Raw genomic sequence first — 24,590 nt, 5'->3', positions numbered from 1 at the left:
ATTGCCCACCAAGCGCCGATACGTCTTGCTGACATGTTTCTGCTGGCTTACCGCGGATATATTTTTAGATCGACAACTCATCGTGTAACCTAGTTTCCGTCCAGCAGGATGCGCTATAATGTTGCTTTATTGCAAAAAAAAAAAAAAAGTAGTCATGCGGGAGTTCGGCGATAAATCTTGTCTTTATTTGCTTTTCAGAAATTCGACTGCACACAATTTGTCTATTATTTTTGGAAATTATTTGAAAGAACGTAATTTATTTAATATCATAAAATCTTCAATATCATGAAAATCTTAAAAATCATTTGTTTCAATATAATGACGTGGTTTTACAATAATTGCGAAAAATATATTGAATTATAAATGTATACAACAATTACGTTAAACGCAAGAGAGAAAACTAAAGAGATTTTGTATATTTTAAGTAGAAATTATTATAAATAGACTTTTCATTACATTAACAATGATATTATTAATGTTCTGTGATTTAAATAGGGAGGACAATAACCGTTGTAAATTAGTGGCAATTTATTTTTATGCAGGGGGGGAGGGGGGGTCTATTAGTGATCGACCCCAATTGTACTAGTTTAGTTACGCATCATTTCTTCTTCAAAGATTCGTAACAGCTTCAATTTATCGTTACGGATGGTTGCAGTTCGCATTTGGCCATCGATTAGCCTGACGTCAAGCATCAAATTTAATTTTGGTAAACAGGTCTGAGCAACTTCTCGCGAGTCGCCAATTTTGTAATTGGAAATTGGAACATCTTTGATTTACTTATTAAAACGATATCTCTAACTTAGAATAGATGGACGTTGTACATAGAATAACATATTCAATTATCTAATAGTTTTTAAAAGACTATTATTGTTTAAAAAACCTATATTATAAAACTTTAATTCATATTATTGTGTAAATACGAATCTATTTTGTGCAATCATTGTAAATTATATTTGTATTGATTAAATTAGATGGCGCGCCAAAAATTTTATTACGTTTCCTAATCTTATTTAGTAATCTTATTCAATTAAATTTTATTCGATATTATTATCGGACATTTGTCTTTTTAAAAGAGAAGAGATGCGTGATGGCAATCCATATTTTTAGGACATTTTCTCTTGCGGCTAAAAGTGATCTAAAATTGACTTTGTCGGGACTAAAAACGCACATCGTCCTAAACGACAACGTTCCACACGCGCCGCATAATGATTCTAGTGACATCATAGTTCTAAATAATAACTGCACTTTGCGGAAAACTTGGCAGGACATTGCTTTTTGTCGATTAACAAGCCAAGAACACCTGGGTGAACGCAAAATGTCGCACAGCTGCCGTTCAAGTCGTCTTTGTACTGTCCATTCATCCGAAGAAGTAGCTGTAATTTTTCTAACCGCTTTCCATATTTCAGTGAAATTTGAAGACTTAATTTAAATTATTAAAACTCTCTATATTCTATTCTACTCTCTATATTCTATTCTTCTCTCTCTATTCATTGAAAAAAAAAAAAAAAACTTTTAAGAACCATTCCATTAAACTGGAATTTCGTCACAAGCATGGAATTAACAGCAAAATTGTCAACTAATACAGTGGGACTAAATCTTACACTTGAAATCGCACGTCACTTATAAAGAATAAATGAATAAGAGCGAATATTTCAAGATACGATGAACTTCTTATAGAAAAAATATCAATGAATTATTGCATTAATTTTTTCGAGACAATTCTTTTATGTGAAACTATAAAAATGTTGTTATGTAAGATAATTGGTGTCTTTGACGGATACATATACGATACGAAGGAACTTTGAGCCGTTCGATTCATCGCGATCTTTCCCGAATGTTGTAGCCGACTTATCAGAATCGCGAGGCGATAGAGGAAACCATGGGTAAAACCGGAAGTACGTCTTACACCCAGACCAGCACCGGGAACAAGATGCCTTCCCTCAATAACAATCTTTCCGAGTTGGACACCCTCCTGCAAGACTTGAGCAACGCGCGCTATAATGCCCACTATCAAGAAAGAGGTTGACTATTTAGACTCTTAATTCTCTCCCGAACGGTCTGTCAATTTTTTTCAACGTACATTCTTGCAACGTCCAATCTATAACTCTCTGGATCTCTTTAAAAAAAAATCACGGTTAAATATAGAAGCTTCTTCATAACTTGGATTGAATAGAAATTCGTTTTATTTGCGAGAAATATCAAAGAGAACGCGATAATTACGACGAGTGCCTCTTCCATTTTCTTCATATATTGCCAAACCCTTCGGGAAAGGTCAGAGATGGTTTCACAGGAGCGGTTTATCGCACAGTGTTCGATGATTATAGACAGCCGCGCGTCTGCGACAGGAGTGAACGGGGGTGCGACTAGCCCCATGCTCCGTTCTCCAAGTAGCATGTCAGCCTCTCGACCCACCGTCGACTCGTTGCTTGAGGAACTAAGCACCGCAGTGCCTAACGGGTGAGCTTTCTGTGTGCGCGCGCGCGCAAATTAAAATCCTAAAACAATGTAGAGAACTGGCTGCTTTCAAACATTTAGCTCTTGCAATTAATAATTTCGAGATTGAAATAATTATATATTAGTTCCCCGGTGAGTTCAGACTTCGACGGTTATCGCCCGACGATTATTCGTGCGATCGTAGAAGATCGAACTCATCGGTGAACCGGGGGATTTCAATCCCCGAGATAATTCGCGTTCGGTAAAACGGACTATTGTCCCTCCCTCCCTTCGAGCAGAGACTATCCCGCCGACGGAAAGGTGAGAGTCACCATACAAGAAACGTCCACGGAGATACAGCCGGTCTACGACGGCTATCCCTCCAGTCAGCATGGCTCGTTGAATCGAACCGAGGTTCACAGGAGTTACCCTAACGGTCATACCGCGAGTAACGCTACCAAGGAGCTGGACGACCTAATGGCTTCGCTTTCCGAATTTAAGGTACCCATTCATCCATAATAACGTAATCATGTAATTGCGGTACATAACGCGATTGACCCTTGCGAAGCGGCTGATATCGTAATATTTCATTTTCCAGAGAGATTAAATAAAGAATCTATAAAGATATCTATAATTTTTTAATAAAGAAATCAATAAATGATTAAAATACAGCAAGTATATCAATAATATTGAGAAGTTACAATAGTAGAAAATTATCATATAAAACCTTAAAAAGAGAAATTGAAGAGAATGCCGTTTCTAAAGGGTTAAATAGCTCTTTCGGTGTCCACCATCGGCTTTCAACCTTCAGTGTTGCCAATGAGCATGAGATCGCCAAATAAACTAAATAAACGGACAAGACTTGCTTGCCGAAGTTCTGTTGCTGGCTGGAAGCCGAATGGACTTACGCATTTTTATGTCTAATCTCGTTAACCGAAAGAGCTGTTGCTTCTCGTTTGCATTGTGTACGTAACCAGGTAACATTCTAAAGGTAACATTCAAGCATTTAGAAGATACGTCTACTGTTCCATGATGTATCATTAAGCTCAGTGGTCATTATCTTTCCCGTGTAAGTTCTCCATACACGGATCCACATGTAGCTGTTGACGAAACAGGTATACAGGCTGCTGTCCGACTATCCCTGATCGTTCGCCGCTTTGATTTACCGCGGAATCGGAAAACACCGGGACGTTAGATCCACTCCTGCCCATTCTTGGCTCCCCACGTTACGAAAATAACCACCTCGCCACCACCACCGTGGAGCCGGGGACTACCTACCGGAGCCGCACTAGATATTCCTCCCCGACGACCTCCTTCATTTCCCGCGGCTGCGAAAGAAGGGGGACTAAGAAGACGAAGCTACGGAGAGGTGGGGCACCCGCGCGTCGGTGTGACCCACCGGAACACCCGGAGCTTTCGGCCAGTCTGCAAGCTCGTCCGTGGTGATCGACATCTCCTACTTTACCTTACCATCTCGCCCGTGGGTCTTCATTTTTCTTCACTCGACATCTCGCGGACTTGCCATCCTTGACATCCCGACCCTTTTCTCTCACCTTGCCCGTCAAATCAGCGATACTCAACCTTGAACAACCTTCGCATCCCGACACACCTCTCACTTGACACCTGACAATACATACACATACAGATGCGCGCACGATTGATACCGATACTCGTAGAATTATGCAGGGAATTATACATCTTTTTTTTTTTCGAGGATTTAGTGTGACGAGTGCAATTCATCTCAACTTTTCGAGAAATTAAGATTATCGATCTCCAGGTTGAGGACATTTTTTTTAATAATTAAAAATTGCATCTTTTTTAAATTGTTTTATTGCCTGATTTTCTCAATCTCAAGATCGAGATCACAGCGTCCGCACTTCGGATTTAACTTTAATTTCTCGGATAGAGAGTTGTCACTTGGATTTCTACGCGTTCGATCCTACGATCCGCGTATCTTTGCAGATCAATAGCGGTACTCATCAGCATCAGACGGTGACCGACTCTCCATACGCGAAGCCAAACAAAGCCACCAAGAGCTCACAGAGCCCTTTGCCCAACGAGGGCACGCAGACCCGCGTTCACATCACCGAGACTCACACGACCCACCTCTATCATCCAGGAGAGAGCCAACCTCTGAAGCAGAATCAGTTGGATTCTATGCTCGGCAATCTTCAGGCCGACATGAGCCGCCAAGGTGTCAACACAACCCAGAAAGGATGCTGCAGCGCCTGCGAGAAGCCTATCGTGGGCCAGGTAGAGTCAACCGCATCCATAATCCTTGAGAGTTGATGCGATGTCCGGCGATTGGATATTCTCCTTGACTTAATAATGTTCTTGCTGCGCAGGTGATAACAGCCTTGGGCAAAACGTGGCATCCAGAACACTTCACGTGTACTCATTGCAACCAGGAGTTGGGTACACGGAACTTCTTCGAGAGGGAAGGTCATCCTTACTGCGAAACGGACTATCATAACTTGTTCTCTCCTCGTTGCGCTTACTGCAACGGGCCCATTCTCGATGTAAGGATTGCGGAATCTCGGAGGCTTTTTAAAGGAAAGAGTATAAGTTATGGATTTCATAAGTGCGATTGAGAGGAACAAAAACGAACAATAAAAGGCACAAATCTTCAATTTTCCCTTGAACTTTTCATCCCTTGGCATTCATGGAATGCCTGAATGACATGAGAAATTTGAAATTTTAATCCATAGAATTCTTTCTCTGGATCATAATGCTAGTTACAATACAGAAAAAAAATTAATTATCGCTGAAAATTTTAATCTATACTCTTTTTCTGGATGCCTCTAAATGTTTCATCGCGCAAAGTCGCGCTGGTGGATTTGAAAGAAATGTTTTTCTTCCAGAAATGTGTGACCGCCCTGGAGAAGACTTGGCACACCGAGCACTTCTTTTGCGCTCAGTGCGGCAAGCAGTTCGGCGAGGAGGGCTTCCACGAGCGGGACGGCAAGCCCTACTGCCGCGAGGATTACTTCGACATGTTCGCACCCAAGTGCGGTGGTTGCAATCGCGCTATCATGGAAAATTATATATCCGCGCTTAATAGTCAGTGGCATCCGGACTGCTTCGTTTGTAGGGTAGGTGTCATACTTGTGAGATTTATGTACCTTATTACCAAATTTCATTTTCAGCGCAAACCTTACGAGATCATCAACATCTTCGTTTTTTTTTTTCATGCATGAAGGAAACGAAGGAAAGATTTTTTTTCATCTTAAAAATCCCGAAAAATCGCGGAGAAACCGTCACAAAAACCATAGATCAAGCACATTAAATTCTGACAATTACAGGATTGCAAGAAGCCGGTCTCCGGAAAATCCTTCTATGCGATGGAGGGACAGCCGGTGTGTCCCAAGTGCGTCGGGGTAGACGACGACGACGAGGAAGAGGAAGAGCAAGAGGCGTAAGGACGCCGCTCGATCCCGCCGCCTCACGTCGTCGTACCAATTCCTCACGCCGAATTTCTTTATCACTATTGCCCAGTTACCCCCGCATGATATGTTGCCCCTTGTATGCCCTCCGGCTCTATGAATGCGGAGCCATTCCCCTGATTCTCTAACAGGTGATTTAGCTTGGCGCTGAGGAAGACCGAGTGCGGAGAAACACCGATTACAAGTCGCCGTCGCTTTAATTCCGCATCGCAAAAGAAAAACACACACTTTCCACACTCGGACACAACACTCTTACATCGCAGGGCATACTCTCGGCAAGCACAAGTACGAGCTAGCTGCTTTTGTTTCCAAGCTCGCGCCTTGACATTGTACCGAGCTCTTGACAATAGAGAGGAATTCTGTAGAGTCGCGCGGATACTATTAGTACTATTTATGAAAAGTAAAGAGATAAACCTTCCCTCCTTCATCCTACTTCCTTCCAAAAAAAAAGAAAACCCCCAAAACAAAAACACACGCGACACCGAGAGTCGACTGGCTCACCTACACACCCAGCGACTCGGAGATGCGCGTCTTGGCAAAAGACGCGGAGAAGAACCAGCAGCTGAACGCTGTGAACAGCAATGCCATTATCACAAATGGATGTTTCCATTCCTTAGATTGTATAGTAACAGCAGATGAATCGAATTGAAAAATTCGTCTCGAGAAAAGTAGAACGATTAATTTCCCTCGCTCAAAATATTTTTTTTATGGTTAAATTATTATCGTATGAATATATATAGATAAAATTGTTTCTGCGAAGAAATTGAAGCGAATCAAGAAAATACATATTAATTAAAAATTCAATTCTAGTGTATATATATATATATATACTAGAATTGAAAAAATGTGTATATATATATATATATACACACACACATTTTGTTATCAATTTACTGATAAATATAAAATATAAATCGCATGTTGATTTTTAATCAATTTTTCTTTAATCTCGTTTTTATTCAAAATGAGGAATAGTAGTGGAATATAACATATACAGAATATTTCCAAGTTACTATCCATTTCTTATAATTTTTAAATATTCGCAAATATTTTTTTCTTAGAAACTATCATTATTGAGGTTCTCATGTCATGATATTAATGATACATTTCATTAAAACATTCAATATATTCACATAAAGTTTTGCATATTTTTCCATTGTTTTTTTTCATGGAACAAGATAGTATTCATCTTTTAACTGAAATAATGATATATATTTTTTACAGAATTTTGTAGCGTGACATTTTTCTCGTATATTAAACTTTTTTTATGCAATATTCTCAAACGCGCCTATTTTTTATTTTGCAGGATTGCAGACAGAAGTTTCAGGGCGGATCCTTCTTCGATCATGAAGGATTGCCATATTGCGAGACACATTATCATGCCAAGAGAGGATCCTTATGTGCAGGATGCCATAAGCCCATCACCGGTGAGTACGCTAAATTTTTTAAAATAAGATTTTGAATACTGTGATACTAATATCATTTTTTGTATTTTGCTTTTTTGCAGGTCGTTGCATAACGGCGATGTTCCGCAAATTCCATCCTGAGCACTTTGTATGTGCATTTTGTTTGAAACAATTAAACAAGGGCACATTCAAGGAGCAAAACGACAAACCTTACTGCCATGGCTGCTTTGAGAAACTCTTCGGATAAATAATCTTTTTCGAAATTTTTTTTTGTAACGTAAGGAAACGAGAGGCTGTTTCTCTCGGCAACGTTTTATTACTCTTGACGAAATACGTATACAGTATAAATATTTACTTGCTTTGATTGTCTATATAGAAATGCGAGAACTCACATTGCCTAAAGTAGCCTTATAGAAAAAAAAAATTTCCATTTTTTTAAATAAATATTGACTAACGAATGGTGTATGCAAAGGACATGAATAGAATTTGGATTAAGAGATTAAATGATCTGTTATCTCATCTTGATCGCCATATTCATGAAATTGAGATAAATTTTATACAATTTTTTTTTTAGAGAAATTAAATGAGATTATAAGAGATAAAGTCATACATGAATGAGTACAATTCCAATCTCGATTAACACCGAGAAAATTTCAATAAAAAGTTTACAAATATAAACTGTCAAAATATTTAATGTTAAAAAAGTTGACAGATCTCTCTATTAAATTTCCACTAAAGAAAAATTTTTCAAAAATTGATGTGACAGAATAGTCTGATTTTTATGCAGTTTTTTTTTTAAATTTCATCTAGTGTGGTAAATCACACGCGTTTCTCAAACTGTTTAGTTCCAAGTTTGTCATGCCGTTTAAGAATTAACGAAAAGGGTGCTATATATAATAGTTTATCGTTATTAATAATTTGTTGATAATATCTAGTAATATTTGTACAACCGTATCTTTGCCACCAAATATCTCCCTGATGAAAGCTCTTCCTGTACACGTTAAAAATATTTCGTATATTTATAAAGTATTTAAATAGCATTAATATAATAATCAATTAAAATTACCGCGCAAATAGCGCTACATGCATATGCCTACTCTATATCGAATTGTATATTGTCATATAAAACAGTTGAAAAAATTACGAAAAATAAATAGAATGAATTCGCGTCATCAGATACAGTAATTTAGCGCGGAGTTGGAAAATAAAAACTATGTCATTAGTTTGAGATTTATTTGTTACACAGCGAAAAGCAAAAAATTACTATATATATATGTTTAAACATGTATACATTAATAATAAATTTCTTAAATAGGCACGTGTAGGTGTGTGTGTAAAAATAATTCACCGTTCGTGTCTATAGAAAACTATTTAGATATATCTTCTTACAATATCGAATAAATTAAAAAAAATTTATGATCTAAATATATACAAAAATATATTCTTATAGTTAATATATCACTAGTTTTAATTTTATTGTAAAACAAATTTGGTACTATTAATATGTCAATTAATAGTTAGGCAATATGTGACAATATGTCGTGTTACTAATTGTGCTGGATAAAGCTACTATTCAAAGTTAAAATTTGTAACAAAATTTGTAACAAAAAGAAAGAATATAGAAGAAACAAATTATATTTCTCCATAGAAGCTCTCTGCTAATTAAAATAACTTATATAGAAAGAGCCTCTTTAATTAGCTATATTATGTCTTTTTATAATCATGTTTATTACATATTTACATAACTTGCATTTCGCAAGTCTCTAAGAGTTATATTTTTCGTTCAAAACGTTGAAATTAAACTGCTTGATATTGATAAAAAAATGTGCGAGAATCTAGTCGAAGTTTGCAAGTTTCTATCTAATGTTAAATGAACGATTTTCGGATTTATAACGATATTTTCCGAATCTCTCTTTCATTTTTCTTTTGTAGCCTGTTTTCGCTGAAATTTCCCGTCACATATGTAACGATTCGACATCGATCTGGCGCTCGCCTCGGCAGCACGCCTTATCCGGAATTGCCAGCAACGCGGGAAACAGCTCGCTGAAACTTTCGAGATCGAATAATTCCGACATGTGTGACTGCGGGGAATCGTGAGATTCGTATCCACCGTCCGATAAACTGGCGCAATCCAGCTGCTTCGTCGGAGAAATACCGTAACTATCCACGTCGCTCATAGCAGGTGACATGGAATTGATGTATGCTGGTGAGAATTGCGTCGAATAGCGCAATTGAATGCCCAATGAAGGAACAGTGAGATTTACAGCGTCGTCTGCGGCATGGCTGACGGCACCGCTCTCGTTACTACTGACCACCTCTTGCACGCATTCTTGGATACCCACGCAGCCGTCGTTCTCCTCACCTGGATACATAATCGTGATGGAATTGGTGGTCTCGTCGTATGTACCATAGACAGTATCGAGATCCGATGCCGTCTCAGACTCCTGTTTAATTTCAGTCTCGGTCTTGATAGACGTGATCTTCGTTGTGTCGCAGTCCTCGAGAAACCAATTAGACGTATCTCGTAGATAAGAGGATACGCTGTCTATGCTTCCACCAGTTCTACTGGCTTCCACATTTTTTGATGTCTGCCCCACCAATGCCTCTGGATGGTCAGGTTTTTCAACGGGAGTTTCGTTGACGGACACCTGTGGAATGAAGAGCGATCGACAGGTCATTAAGAGAGAACGACTAAATCGTGAGGACGCGCGATGGTACAAGAAATGAATGAAACGTTCGGATTTTCTCCGGAGATTAAAACTTGCATTCCCACTGTTGAGATTAGAATTTCATTCTACTTCGGAATATTTCATCCATCTCTGCATCTTATATATAAGTTACTAAGCGTGCGATTTAAAAAAAAAAGAAATGTAAATCAAGAAAAAAAATAACAAGACTTAATTATAGTGTTAAAAAAAACAACTTAATGTTTGCACTACATTTTTTTAAAGAAAAAAAATTATACTAGCTCATGTAATTAGAAGTGGAGTGACAATAGCTATTTTTTTCGCGATTTGTTCTGAGTGAAAAATACAACAAAATGTGAGAAAATGCAATGCAAAAGGTGCAATTGTATATATGTCGATTGCAACTCCCAAGACTCACTTGTTCATTTGATCTAGGAGGATTTGCTTCAACCTCTGGACTGACTTCTCGTAAGAGGCTCTCCGCCAGCTCTTCGAATCGTTCGACGTCGGCGCTTTGGAATACGTTAAACAATTCTTCCAAAGGAAGTATAGAGTCAGAAATTTCAGCAGTGCGGTTGCTTCTGGCGTCCGTGTCAGGCGCAATGCCGACTGTGCTGTCCCACCCTGCGGCAGAGGGTCATTGGGGGATACTGCAGATCCCAGCGAAGGTACAGCACTGTCGACACGGGTCCGACAGGCGGAGCAGATCGGTTGTTGCTGATCTGTGAGCGTGTTCCTCACTGCGTCTCTTTCGTTTCTTAGCCTCTTATTTTCGTTCAACAGCCATTCCTTTTGCGACGTCAGCAGTTCGTTCTGCGACCTCAGCATCGCACATTCCTGTGTAAGTAACTCACTCCTTTCCTTCTGTGTCCTCACTGTTTCCTCAAGCTCGTCCAATCTGGCTTTTTTGCGATCTCGCGAGGTTTGAGCGGCCACTCGATTCTTCAGTTTTCTACCGAACAAAGAAAACGTCGACGTTAAATGGAGCAATGAATAAACAAACAAATAGCCAAGATGATCATAAATTCTCTCTCACGGCAAAGAAATAAAGAATAAAATTAATTATTTTTACAAATTTATAAAAAATGAAAAAATTAAAACTTTTTAACTTAAAAAATTTTAAGAATTAAAAATTTGTGTTTTTTATTTTAATAAAATTTGGATAAAACTACATATTATATTAGTATGGAAAAAAATATTCTTTGCATTAAAATATATTTCGTTTTCCAATGTATGATTCAACATTGTTTCTCGTTTCATAATTTTTTTTTTGCAGATAATTTATTTCTAATTAATGGTTAGAGAAATATTGAAACAACTGCTATATACATATTAGTGGATTATTCCGCCAATTCATTATTTCCAGACTCGGATGCTCGCATATAGCGATATCGCGTAATCGCATTTACGTCAATAGAAACGAATCATTAAAGTGACGCATAACAAGCAGATCGTCGTTTATTACGCGGAAAATATTTCGCAACAAAATTATTCCGAAATAAGCACTTTGTATATCCTTGAATCTCATGTAAGGATTCATAATTTTAAAAGCCAGAGCACCTTTATAATGTATATTGTATAAAGTATAAGAGAATCAGCCAGTCAGTCCTTCATTTCATTTTTAGGAAGAAAAGATCGATTAATTCTCTTATGAGCTTTTAACAATAAGCCATTTAAGCTTAGAGCTTTAAGTCTTAAGCCCTAAGAAATTGACTAAGAATAATCGTAGTCGATTATTCTTCTCACATCCAATTATGTTAGATTAATTTTTTGTGGTTTAAGATTTAAAATTTAGATAAAGGCTTTATTGTTAAAAACCCATTATACTTTATGCGTTATGCAAAGATCTGTGTTCTTAATTTTGAAAAATTCACTGAAATACTGTTTGGACATTTCTGCTCGTTGATAAGCTGATAAGATATTTACAAGTTAGATAAAAAAGGCACGCCTACTGAACACTAAATATTACACGATTACCAAGGTTTTTATCAAAGCAAAAAACAATCTGTGGATAAGCTAAGTGTCAATCATTGCCACGAGTAATGCTGATACAAGTCCCTGACTGATGTAATTCTATATAGGATAAACTTTTGAAATCAGAATATTTTCTAGATTCGACGATTCAATTAATTAGAAATTAATTTAATGGATTGTGCTTGTGGAATGCGTTCTATTTTAACAATAGGTCCGTTCGCGTTACTTGAAATCTTCAAAAATGTTTGCACTTAACACGAGATAAATACATAAAGCCTATTCTACAATGTGCTTTTTGTTTTTTCTGCTTTTTGCCATTTTTTACATCTTATTTTTTTGCTTCTTATCCGATTTTTTGTTTTATATCGCCTGAGGTAAAAGTTAACGGACTCATCGAAAGAAACAAGAAATATATAGCAAGAAATATAATTGTCGATAAAACAAAAGTAAAAGAGAAAGAAGTGTTGCAAAGGGGAAAAAAGCAAAAGGTAAGAAACAAAGAGCACATTGTAGAATAGGCTTAAGACGTTGAAGAGACAAAAAGCAAAGAATGATAAGAATGGGCGCATTCAAGTGGACAAAGGGCCCGTTCGCCGAGCAAATGAACATAATTGTTACTTATAGATCCAACTAATCATATACAATCGCTCAGTAAACATGCCTAACTCCTTTGCCGCCTTGAACTCCCCTAATGATAATTCTAAGTGTAACATCAATAATCATATTTAAATAAATATGAACAAATGTTAGCAGAATTATAGGCTGTCAACACTTCCACTTGGCACTCGCAACTCTTTTAGAATCATTCCATCCTTGTTTCTCTTATTGTTTAAATACCAAACAAAAACAAACAATACTCGCGATTGAGCGCCAAGTGGACGGCATTCCTAGAGATACATAGAATTACATAGAAATTGTAGAAAAAAGTGTATATAGTAATCCCGAATTTTCGAATTCTTTCAAAGCTTTGAACCTTTAAAGTTGACAAAAATAATTCTGATAACTGGATTTCTCTCGCTTACTTTCGTTGCAACTTCTCCTCCCACGTTAGATGATCCAGCCGGCGTTTCTTTCCACGTACGCGGGTGTCCACGGGTTCGAGGAGCGTCGCGACGTCGTCATCACGCGTCTCCTTTTGCTGATCAGAGACGACCTTCCTGCTGTCCATCCTTGCCTTGTCCACCAGGACTGACATAAAGTTCAGCTTAGGTAGCGAGTTGCGCGATGATTCGGTCCTCGGGATCGCCTTGGACACTCTCTTAGGCAGGGTGATGATGACACTCTTCACGGAGCTCATAATCCGCCATACGACGTGACGCGGCGCGTCCTACTTTCTCAGTATATATTCTTTAACTTCTGCCCTCTCGCGCTGCAACGACAATTCTCCGTGTTTTCAATCGCGTCGTTCCCTCGATGACGGATCCAGTCTGGATCTCGACTGATATCAGTCTGGATCTCGACTGATTTCAGTCTGAGCAAAACACTTCAAGTTTCATCACCACGCGATGCGACCGACACGAATAAACTGACGCAACTGACTCTCGGTTGTCACCATCTCCATCCAAGCACGTGTCGCGCCACGATTGGCCGAGCGCGAGGATCTTCTTGCCAATCATCGCCGGTCTGTTCACCGCTCGATGCGGCTAACTTCGTGCGTCACTCTGCGCTCCGGGGTTCTCAACTCACGGATCTCTTTCTGCGCACTCTCTCGCGGGATTCGATTTAAAAGAAACGAATTATTGTTTTTATTTGTAAGACCAGCAAAAATCGAATACTTTGATAATAAGAGTAGGAGCGCTTTTGGGAAAGATAAGATAAGATACGGATTGTTGATTGTTTGAATTAGCAATACGATATACTGCATGCGCGGTCCCCGATTTTGAGAATCTTTATATTTCAAATGACTGTACAGTGTACGGTTCATGCATTTTTCTTTCTTTAGATGACGGATATGCCTGAGTGCTTTCGCATTATTGACTTTGTTGTGTATCATAGTATGTTGCATCAGAATTATTCTGACGCATTAAAAATAGCTAACTCATACGTCTTATAAAAAATTAAAAAAAATTAACATACGAGAGCAATTTAATTTAACACGCGTTAAATATATGATATATTATTAAGATATAATAAGCGAAATATTGTAAGACATGAAAATGTATGTATACCTATCTATCACGTACGGTTGGGAAGTAAACTATACTCGTTACTTGTAATGAATTAGTTACAATTAGCGAGTGACTTTTTTCAGTATTAACTCAAGTTCCTCTTTTTAGTTTATAACGTTTATAATGAGCCAATCAGGATATTGCTTTAGGTCTACGTAATCTAACGGAAATGGAAATAATAGTAAACCTCACAATAAGGTGAATTTCAACCGGTTGAAACTCGTCTTATGGATTTACTGTTATTTCTATCTAAAGTAGTATCCTGATTGGCTCATCGACTTAAATTTACGCATACTGTTATTTTATGTGCGGCAGCCCTTAAACCTATCTTTAGCACATGCTGTGATAGGCAAAGGGAGACGGAAGACTACTAGCAGAGAAAAACATGATGATCCAAAACCTGTAACCGCAAATGATACCGCATTCTGAAGAAGTAAATGTTAACTACACAACAATATCCACCTTTTTGCGAGATATATTCTTGAGGAGAAATAAATTGCTGAAATCTCTATTGATTTGATAAATTTTGGCGATTTCAACTATCTATTTTCCATCAGAAACATCACGAAAAGGTTGTTGTGTAGTTAACATCCATTTCTTCAGAAATAGCGTGGTTTGTGCGTGGCAGCATTTAGTTACAGGAAATCAATTCTGCATCTTAAAACGAGGTGAAAATTACAAAAGTGAACAACGAATTTACTAGAATACTGATAATTTCATTGGTCAACACCTAGTAAATTTGCTCACTTTTGTAATTTTCACCTTGTTTGAAGATACAGAATTGACCCTTAGATTTTGGGTTTTGGGCCATTATGTCCTCTCTCAGGTTTCTCTCTGGTACTAACAATTGATTTCAATAGTCTAGGTTTCTATATTATAATTTTTTTAGCCGCTTCTCTTATAATACTTAAAGAATTTTTTAAATCCATATATTCCAAAAAGTTATGAGAGTTGATTATAAAGTTTGAAAAATCTTGTCGCGTGTAGGCAACAAATGTTTATCTTGTTAAATTTAAAATCATGAAAATTCTTAAAGCAATAATTAACAATTAAAGAAACGGGCTAATATGAGAGTGCGGTTTACAATGCGCAAAATATTAACAATTTTACCATTTATTCAGTAAACTGTACATCAATGACATTTTTTCGAACGTTTCGACTCTTTTTGAGTCAACATAAACGAACAACAGAAGCTTAAATATATTTATGTAAATTTCGTCGGTTCATCAAGAATAAGTCACTTACAGTTTGCCAAAATATATATGTCCTCAGGAAACCGAGATATCTGCATATGTAATAAGCTTGGAAGGTAAAATTCTTAAAGTTTCGTTTTATTTAATAAATAGGTGATAAAGAGAAATACGGAAGAATATATATATTCACTTATATTCACAAGACAAGTATCAAATAATAAGTTTTATTAAAGTTTTATTATAAGAATTTTAAAATTGAAAAGTATATGCATTATTATTTTAATTCCCTTAAAATTATATCACTTCAACTGTACCTTTAGCTACTCTTACTGCTTTAAGTTTTTTGTGTGCCCACTGTCCATTGCTCACTGCCAATCACAGTGACGTAGCAAGTTTTTTTTTTTCTAGCGCGCTGTGATTGACTTGTGCGCAATTGATATTAGGGTATCTTCCAACAAGCAACTCAGTACAACACAGTGATCATCTCATCCTCGTTTAACACTGGCGAACAACAAGAATGTAATGATACACCATGACACACTGTATATATGTTTCTTGCTGGAAAAAGCACTCATCCCTATATCTTTTTATTACTCTCTGAATGCCATGAGCCGTATTGTCTCCAGTACTTTTAGGAAGCCGTTGAACAATATTGAACAATAAATTCTGAATGCCAAGAAAAATAGAATAATGTTCGTGTTATTTGCGTCGATTTGTCGTCACTAAATGAAAAGCTTAATATTAATTTCAAGTTTCAAAAATTAATAAGATATTAAAAGAATATAAGTTTCGCAAAGATGTAATCCAAGAGTTCCAAAAGAGCTTTATTTAAATTGATTTAATTATAAACACAGAACTCTCATCTTAAAATTTATGGTATTATAATTAGTAAAAAATGAAAAAATATGTTATATATATATATAATATATATTCTTTTTTTGGAAATATTTATTTCTAAATATTGATTATCTTTTTTTTATATTCATATCATATGCACATCATACCGTCAATTACCTATTAATTCAAAATACTATAATATAATTAGAATTGTAATAATATAATGTATTAAAATAATAAAATTATAATAGAAAAACATATATATCTCAATTTATATGACGATAGTAATAATTACACCGCCAAATATAATGCTAATCATAAGAAATTATTCGTGCAACGAATAATCATGGTGCAACAGCAACAAATGAATCATGGTTGAAACTTAGTAATAATAACAATTAGTAAAGACGACGATAATCAGCCACATGAAAAAAATGTCGGCGTTACGATCTCCTAATTTGATATGCAATAATAAACGCAGCAACTTGTCACGTTCTATTAATTTTAACAATCAGAATGAGAAATCGGATAATCAATGTTCTTATTGTTCCGTTTGTTTCATTCCGAAGATATGCAAAACATAGTTTGGAGGAATGTTAGAATTAAATTACGTGAAGTATAAAAAGAGACGTCGCAGAAATATTTTGTTCTTTGCTTTTGACACGCATTACATTTAAAAAAATAAAACTAATGTTCATTTTTGAAAAATGAGAAAGAAGTTCTCTGCTCTTTTATGTTTTAATTATGTTTAACTTTCTTGAATTTCAAAATGATGAAATAGTTACTCATTACTTTTTCAAATTCGATTTCATTTTATAAATGCACTCGTTTATGTACAACTTTTAAGAAAAGTAGATCGAGCTGTCAAAAGGCTAACATTTTATTTTCCATTAAAAATATTCAAATAATTTATTTTTTTCTTTTCAAGTCGAACTGTTTTATCCTGGATGTCTAAAAATTTTTGAGTACATTAAAGTTCGATGCTTATTATTATTATTATTAGATAACATCTTATGTAGTATCCCATTTTCCTTGATAATTATGCACGTTTTATTATGCTTACATTCTAAATTCTATCGCATCGAATTAAAATTATTTTGTAAAAGCAAATAAAAATAATCGAACTAGAGTTAAATTTCACGTAGTAGAAAATAATTTTCTAAAACGTTAAATCTGACTTACAAAAAAAAATTTTTTTAATAAATCTGTATATTGATGCACAAAATTTTTAAGAATTTAAAAAAATGTCTTTTTTTCGTCATGAAAACGGTTATAGCCTTTGATCGATTTGATTGAAAGACATGACTCGCATTTTTACAACACGGCATCATCTTGTCAAACTTAATTCGCTACGCAGCTCATTTTTGTACAGATTATAATTCTCTTTTGTTAATTCGTGGAAACGTGTTGACACACTTGATTGTCACAAACGTTCACACACAAATTTCAAAAAACTGTGTAAAAAAGTATCGATTAAACGTTGAAGTGGCGTGAATCGATTGTTACTGTAAAGTATTTAAAGAAATCATCATAAAAAGATCAAATATTAATTAAAAATATCAATTAATCTGGATTTAATTCTTCTCGAGTCGCATCACTCTTATATTAATCGAATGTTCTTTTGAACATTTAATATAAACTGTACTGCATTTATCGCATTTCTGAGATTTTCGAATGCTTAGCGAATTATTAAAAAGCACCGGGAATTAACCGACTATTTACACGCAGAAATTAGAAGCAAGATTCGTATAAAATCTCTTTGTGCGTAACGTTTCGATTGCACTGTAATTCTTTTTTCCGCTCTTTATTTAGTATATTGCACAAACTCTGAAATCGAGTGACGTTGAACAAATTAAAAATAATAATTTAATTATAATTTGATTACAATAAGTAACAACTCGGATCGTGTTACAAAAAAGAGTGAAAAAGAAAAAAAATTTCTGAGACTTGTTACGAAAAAGCGAATATTGAACAAATCCAGCTTCTAATTTCTCTGATCGATTTTTTGGCAGGTCTGCGTAAATCCCATCGCACTGGATCACACTAGATTTCGATCCAGCAGTCCCCCGAGTAGATCTGATCCCACTTGAAGCAGGCCCGTGGATCCATCGCGGATCCAGTCAAAGCTATCGAAAGATGCCATCGCGGACGTCGTGGGCGAGACTATAGGAGTACCTCTGTCTCCGCTACCGCTGGTAAAGGGCCCGATTAAATGCTTCCTGGTGTCCGGACTGAGATGATCGGGCAAAGATATGACATCTGTGTTCGTACAGTGTGGAACTACCTGATTATCCACATTGATGGATAACGGAGTCAGGTTACTTGATAACACAGTTGACATATCACAAGAACTCATCAAAGGATCCTAAAAAATAAAATTACTGTCATTTGATTTTACTACTTTTACGTGTTGAGTTGTGTTTAAAAAATATGAGAATGAGTTGATAATTTATAATAATTTATAGTATTTTTGACAATTAAGCACAAATTAAATTTCTAATTTATTCGAAGAGAATTTATTTATCTAATTTAAAATTTGATTATTACGAAGATTTCTCGTTTTAAGTATTTAAAATGTCAAAGTATATAGAATTGTTGCAATGATATATAATCCTATTTAAAATAACAAAAAATTCATTAATTTTCTATTGGTTTTTATCATCATATATAAATATCTACAATTTATATTTTCCAATTTTTCATAACAAGAATTTAATTTTTTTATTTATTAAGTAAGAGCTTAACTACCTGACAAATGAGTTTGTTTTTATTGGCTTGAAAAACTTAAAACAAATAAAACATTGCTGCGTTTCACAGAAAAGACAAAAGGATAGAGTAGAAAGATTATGCTGATAGTGACACGTTAAGCGATAAACCGCTTTTTAGCGCCCTCGATGTTCTTCAAGAGCCCCATTCCTCGTCGTTCGCGTGACTCCAGAGACGTTTCATAAATGTAAATGAACGATTACTGAGTAAAGCGACTGTGACTATCGTGTCGCGTGATCTAGACGAAGGTAAGCCTTATGCAGATTGTAAAGACGATAACCATCTCGTGATCATAATTCTTATCAGATAACTAAAGAATTTGATGACCGATCATGTATCCGATAATCCATTATTATCCAATAATTGACATCTGTCTAGTTTTACATTTTTTAAATTTATTTTAACATTACTTTATAATTTGAAACCAAAATAATAAATATATGCGCAAATTAAAGAGTTTATTAAAATTACTATCTAAAACGTAGATAAATTTCCAAAAATAATGAAAATATATAGAAAAATTTATACCATTTTTGTATTTAACATATTAATTTTTCATAAAGGAAATTCGAATTTTAAACTTTCAATTACTAATGATAGTTTGATAAAATAAAATTATTTTAATTATTATATTGAACGTCTATCCGAAGATGAGTCTTAGCGACAGATTTGATGATAAAATTGTGAATCGTAGAACGGCAGTGGACGGAAAAGGACGAAAGTGGGAGGAAACGAAACGCAGCTGATCAGGTGATTCGATGTTCCATGTATTTCCATAACATTCAATCAACAATTCCATATACTTTGCAATTTGTGTACATAACATGACTCTAAAGTATAGCTCGTTTAATCCTAGGATGCACTCCAAAGCGATGCTGCTTATATAATTATCTAACCACGCATACAATTCTAGAAATGTTATAATAAAACTCGTAAATTTCTTTTTTCCTTCCTCATTATATTCAATACGAGCAAAAGCATTAGTCGTCTATAAACTATACTATACTCTTTATATTGTAAAATAAAAACATTGCACTCAGTGCATTTCAGGATTAAACGACTAAGCGAAACTACCTCGCTTATCTATGACTTCTTCTCTTCGATTCGCAATTCGCAACGGACTCACTTTGCATCTCTTTCTGTGGAGACGCAACTTTACACTCTCCCTTTTTCTATTTTGAAACCTCAGACGCGATCTTCGAGTTTGCGGATGCAAACTCGAGGAACAAGCGAACGTATAAAAAGTAGGAAGACCTTCTATCGGCTTGAAATCGCGATCGAATACCACAGAAACTAGCATTTATACCGCCTCCTTTAGCTCATCCTCTCCATCTATAATCTCAATCTGGCAAAAATCAACCGCGTGATAATCGATGAACTTTTCATTTCGTGTTGCTTGCAAATTTCTGTTTTAGAAAAATCAACAACAACGAGACGGAGGCCAAAAGGAGGCAGGTCTTCGGACGCTTGCTTCCTCCCGGAAGCGTCCTCACGAGTTCCCGATGCCCTTCGTCGTTGGCTTCACGAAGCAAACATATCCCGCACTCACGTCGCAGCCGGAAACCAGGAGATTCATTAGCACACTGCTGCCGCCAGTGGCGCAGGAAGGATTCCTTCTCCGACTTGTTGCATCGATCTTGTCTAGGCCATCACCGATACCGCCGTGATTTTCGCCTCCGCCTCCTCCCCCACCGCGATCACCTTCCGATTCAACAAAATCGATGATATCATCAAGGTCGCTATCACGCTGCTTCGAAAAGTCCTCGCGATGACGTTCGTTATCACTGCGAATATGGCCGTTACTGTCAGGCAAAGTTGCCACCTGTGATACGATACTTGGCATCTGTGACGAGACGAGGCGACGCAGAAGCTGGCTGCCACAGGTGTTACCGAGAGTCGGCGGTGACTTCTTGTGAAGCGTTGTCGACTGCCGCTGTTGCTTCGTCACCAAAGTATCTTCAAGATTTATACGCTCAAATGACGAGTTCTCGCACTTAAGACGCTTATATTCGTTTTCAGAGTCCGTATTAAGTCCGGAGTGAATGCGTTTATTGGGACGTTCCTGATTAGAGGACCATCGATCGGATTCGAAAAGCATGTCTGCAAGATCAAAATAAGATGTGTGTTAATTATATCATATAAATTTACTATTGTACACACACACAATATTTGCATTCAATTGTTGAAGTTAATAATACATTATCGACATAATTTCATATCTGCAAATGTTAAAAAAAAAATAAAATTAGTATAATAGATAAAATAACGGGCGAGAAGAAAAAACACACGCTTACTTTTTCTAGGTGTTTGTCCCAATATCTGCGTTGAATTTAGCAAACCTCCGCCGTGATCATTGTATCGCCGCGATACTGCTTGATCAGTTCGTAGTAATTGTGCCAGACTGGATTCGGAATTACGTTGCTCTCGATCGTCGAGTAACCTACCAGAAAATAAATACAGAGTAAAATAAAAACAGAGGGCAAAGAAATGCATAGGAAAAAAAAATATTACTATATTTTTATTTTTGTTTCTCACGCTTTTACTACATTTTAATTTTGTATAATTATTTATTTCATAATCATGGTTTGTAATTGTTATTATAGCGCAAATTTTCATATCATCAACATTGATTAGATCCAATGTGGCACTCACCATTTCGAGGATCCTTTGTCAGCAGATTGCGACGAGCTCCACATTACCATGTTATCATTAATGAGGAACTCTAACGCCTCGTCCTGGTCCGACATCGGAATATAGGGTGCTCTGAGCGCTAATTCTTCATCCCCTATACTATCGCTGATACCTAACATAAGCATCTCATCTTCGGAGAGTCCATCGCCGCCGCTACCTCCTGTAGGACTACCTAATGAGTCCACGCTGCGCTCAGGACTCTAAAACGATAATTATATTAATACACGCGTCGATACGTGCGTTAATATTATGTTTTTGAGAGAAGAAAATTTTGAAATGTAAATAATGTTTTGTCGCTCACTTGTCGGTACTTCGAGAGGGACGGCGACACAGTACTCGGATCGATGCCACAGGGACTTCCGGGCGAGTCGCCGTACATGAAGGGATCACTATCGGCTAAACGATCGACCGCATTCTTGGCTCTAGTAGTAGTGTCCACGAGATCTGCATCTTTGAGGGATCCCGAGAGATCTGCGGAACGTAACTCCGGTGTCAGAGTGTCTCCCGGGCTCAATAGAGGACAGCCATAGTTGTCGTTGCCGAAGATAAACTCATCCAGCATATCTGACAAGAAGGGAGTGTCCTCCAAAGGTACGCACACGTCACCGGCCGTAGGTGCGAGATGTGTCAAGTCTTCCGGCTCGTCTTTCAACACTACGAAACGGAGAAAACGTGATTTATCATGATGATCTTCTTTCTAATTGATTACTTATGACTTCAGATGATTAAACATCGACCAGAGAGGAGGGTAAAAACGAAATTTTCATATAATATCACGAGAAAAATTGAAAACCTCCGATACAAAAAAAAGAAAGGAATCCCAAATTAGTAGTTCCGTTAAGAAAATCATTTGAGTCTTAACTTTTATTCTGAGTAACGAAATTAAATCTGATGTAATTGGATTAAAAATGAGAATGTAGAAAATCAGATGACAATTATTACATATTTCTTACATATATCTTTCTTCAGACAAAATTTCTGCGGATCACGAAAATATGCTCTGTTAGAGAAAGATAAATAATTCTCAGCTCGTATGTCATAATATCATTTCTTATCTTTGTCCCTCGAGTCTCTTTTTTCTCGCGAAAAGTCGACAATACGGATGAGGGTCAGCGACTCCTTTCTGGCTTTCGCTTTGGAAAAGACTCGACTTTTCTTTTTCGCAGAAGGAAATACGCACTGGTGAGACCCGGCTGATCCTCGCTGAAAGTCAAAAAGCCTTTATTCATATCCTCGGTACGAGGCGCGAAAATGCTCGCTGTGGCCGTTTGCGGACGACAGGATAATTGTGACTGTTCCTGTTCCTGTTGTTGCTGTTGTTCCTGTTGTTGCACGGCGGTCGCGAGCGGTGCGAACAGATGTCTCGTGACTGACTGCGGACGGTCAAGGTGTTCAGCACTGTCTGATGAATCGTTCACCACCGTCGGTTTATCCTGAAACAAAAATCGCATGATTCATCTAGAGGGAAAGAGGCCAAAGATTATATATCGATATAAAAGAACAGTTAGCTTGCTACACTCGGCACTTGCTATAAAAATCAAGTAGTACTTTCAACTGGGATTTGGATTTACAATAACAGATACATGGAGATTACAATCTAAATTCTTACATAAAAATATCCGCTTTTGAAAAATTTTGATTAATTATCATCGCTTATTAATGTTTACTTCAATTATTTTCACACTATTAAAAACTTTTGTACTTCTTATATAAAATTTATGAAATTTACTTCAAGATGAGTGTACGAGAGAGGCGTAAAAGGTTTAAAATTAAGACTTTTTGAAATTTAATCATGTCCTTATTTGAATTTGTAATTTTTCTATAAAGACCCATACAAGTATGAGACATTTCCATTACGCTAATCGTTTAACATTAATCATTTTCAAAATATGAGATATCTCCTTCAAATGAGAAAGAGAGATAAAAATACCATTTATTTTTACTTTATCATCCTAAAATGATAACGAAACGTGTAAGCAATGCGATTAACGTATTGTGATAAGCGATACTGACCCGACATTTTCAATAAACAATAAGATTAACAATTAGAGATGAGAAAGATTTGAAAATCATCCATATTATTTCAAATATCTTATTAAAAATAACGACTATTATATAATAAAATAATAACAGTTACACTGATTAAACTTGCAAAACGGAGATAGAATTCCTAGTAATTCTCTTCTAATTTCATGCCTTTTAGTAGAAATCTTCAAAATTCCAAAATCAAACCGCTGGTGCATCGGAAGGATCAACCGTACCTGTAATATAAAGGGCGTTTTCTTAGCGAAGGACTGTCGGTTCACCGTTGCCGGCACGTCGTTCTCCTTAATCGACTCCTCGAGAGACTCTTTGAGGGCCTTCTCGAGGAAAACGAATGCCTTTTCTTTCCGGGCGTGTTTCGGCAAGGCACCGTCCTTCTGCGAATCGTCTTTGCAGCCGCCCTTTTCGTCGATTGAACGGAAGATCGACGCGGTGACGGCGAACGGTCGATCGTCGCTCCTGGACTCGTCGTCGACGGTCGATTCCTCCACGGGAATCTTCTCCTCGTCGTTCAGCGATACCTGGCTCGAATCCGTCGTCAATACAGCGCTACTACCGGTCGGCACCAAGACCGGCAACGGTTTCTCTATCTTCACCAAATTGGCGTCGTTATCACGCGCGGCCAGCTGGCGCACGCTGTATACCTCATCCTCGTGCTCGATCCCACTGTAAGCAAAAATCACGAACCGCCGACGTGGATAACGTGTCCATGTATCCTGGGACTCGTTAATCCAAAACTTGGCTAGGAAGATCGAAAAGGATCAACGGACGCCAAGAAGGAATAATAAGATGTTACCGATGTCGCGAAGCTTAATTTCAATGAGAATTTTTATTTCTAATTTCAATCGGATTTTTAAATTCCTTGATAATTTACATATTAACTTTTTCTCAGTAATTATACGATGAATTAGAAAACGAGTTCTTTTCTTCCTTCCTCGTGGAAGTTAAG

The 24,590-nt window shown here is 36.8% G+C and overlaps 3 protein-coding genes across 11 annotated transcripts in view; 1 reads left to right on the top strand and 2 right to left on the bottom strand.

Annotated features, from left to right (window-relative positions):
* LOC108748937 (leupaxin) overlaps positions 1 to 7,669 on the top strand; it is a 28,264-nt gene extending 20,595 nt beyond the window's left edge. For 5 of the 7 annotated variants that reach the window (XM_018487374.1, XM_018487370.1, XM_018487372.1 and 2 more), the window contains 8 exons: positions 1,844 to 2,021; positions 2,325 to 2,457; positions 2,733 to 2,934; positions 4,396 to 4,686; positions 4,779 to 4,952; positions 5,295 to 5,525; positions 7,183 to 7,303; positions 7,384 to 7,669. In XM_018487374.1, the coding sequence (XP_018342876.1) occupies positions 1,844 to 2,021; positions 2,325 to 2,457; positions 2,733 to 2,934; positions 4,396 to 4,686; positions 4,779 to 4,952; positions 5,295 to 5,525; positions 7,183 to 7,303; positions 7,384 to 7,529 (1,476 nt within the window). In that variant the 3' untranslated portion in view covers positions 7,530 to 7,669. Of the gene's footprint in view, positions 1 to 1,843; positions 2,022 to 2,324; positions 2,458 to 2,732; positions 2,935 to 4,395; positions 4,687 to 4,778; positions 4,953 to 5,294; positions 5,526 to 5,735; positions 5,849 to 7,182; positions 7,304 to 7,383 lie in introns of all 7 variants that reach the window. The other 2 variants (XM_018487375.1, XM_018487376.1) reach the window with 1 other exon arrangement.
* A 1,163-nt stretch (positions 7,670 to 8,832) lies between these two features.
* Positions 8,833 to 13,504, bottom strand: LOC108748864. The gene is given in 4 exon segments (XM_018487244.1): positions 8,833 to 9,930; positions 10,388 to 10,564; positions 10,567 to 10,921; positions 12,966 to 13,504. Coding segments are annotated over 4 exon segments (1,500 nt in total). The 5' UTR covers positions 13,241 to 13,504; the 3' UTR covers positions 8,833 to 9,237.
* Positions 13,505 to 17,525: 4,021 nt separating this feature from the next.
* LOC108748924 (protein similar) overlaps positions 17,526 to 24,590 on the bottom strand; it is a 45,868-nt gene continuing 38,803 nt past the window's right edge. For 2 of the 3 annotated variants that reach the window (XM_018487352.1, XM_018487349.1), the window contains exons 8-14: positions 23,860 to 24,307; positions 22,779 to 23,031; positions 21,900 to 22,252; positions 21,560 to 21,798; positions 21,202 to 21,347; positions 20,457 to 21,007; positions 17,526 to 18,506 (exon numbers count right to left, since the gene is read on the bottom strand). In XM_018487352.1, coding sequence (XP_018342854.1) covers positions 18,180 to 18,506; positions 20,457 to 21,007; positions 21,202 to 21,347; positions 21,560 to 21,798; positions 21,900 to 22,252; positions 22,779 to 23,031; positions 23,860 to 24,307 — 2,317 coding nt within the window. In that variant the 3' untranslated portion in view covers positions 17,526 to 18,179. Of the gene's footprint in view, positions 18,507 to 19,981; positions 21,008 to 21,201; positions 21,348 to 21,559; positions 21,799 to 21,899; positions 22,253 to 22,778; positions 23,032 to 23,859; positions 24,308 to 24,590 lie in introns of all 3 variants that reach the window. The other variant, XR_001939331.1, reaches the window with a different exon arrangement.

Source organism: Trachymyrmex septentrionalis, unplaced genomic scaffold (assembly GCF_001594115.1).
Source record: "Trachymyrmex septentrionalis isolate Tsep2-gDNA-1 unplaced genomic scaffold, Tsep1.0 scaffold25, whole genome shotgun sequence".
Classification (NCBI taxonomy): Eukaryota; Metazoa; Arthropoda; class Insecta; order Hymenoptera; family Formicidae; genus Trachymyrmex; species Trachymyrmex septentrionalis.
Note: the sequence above shows the minus strand (reverse complement) of the source record. Positions and strands in the feature narration are given on the sequence as shown.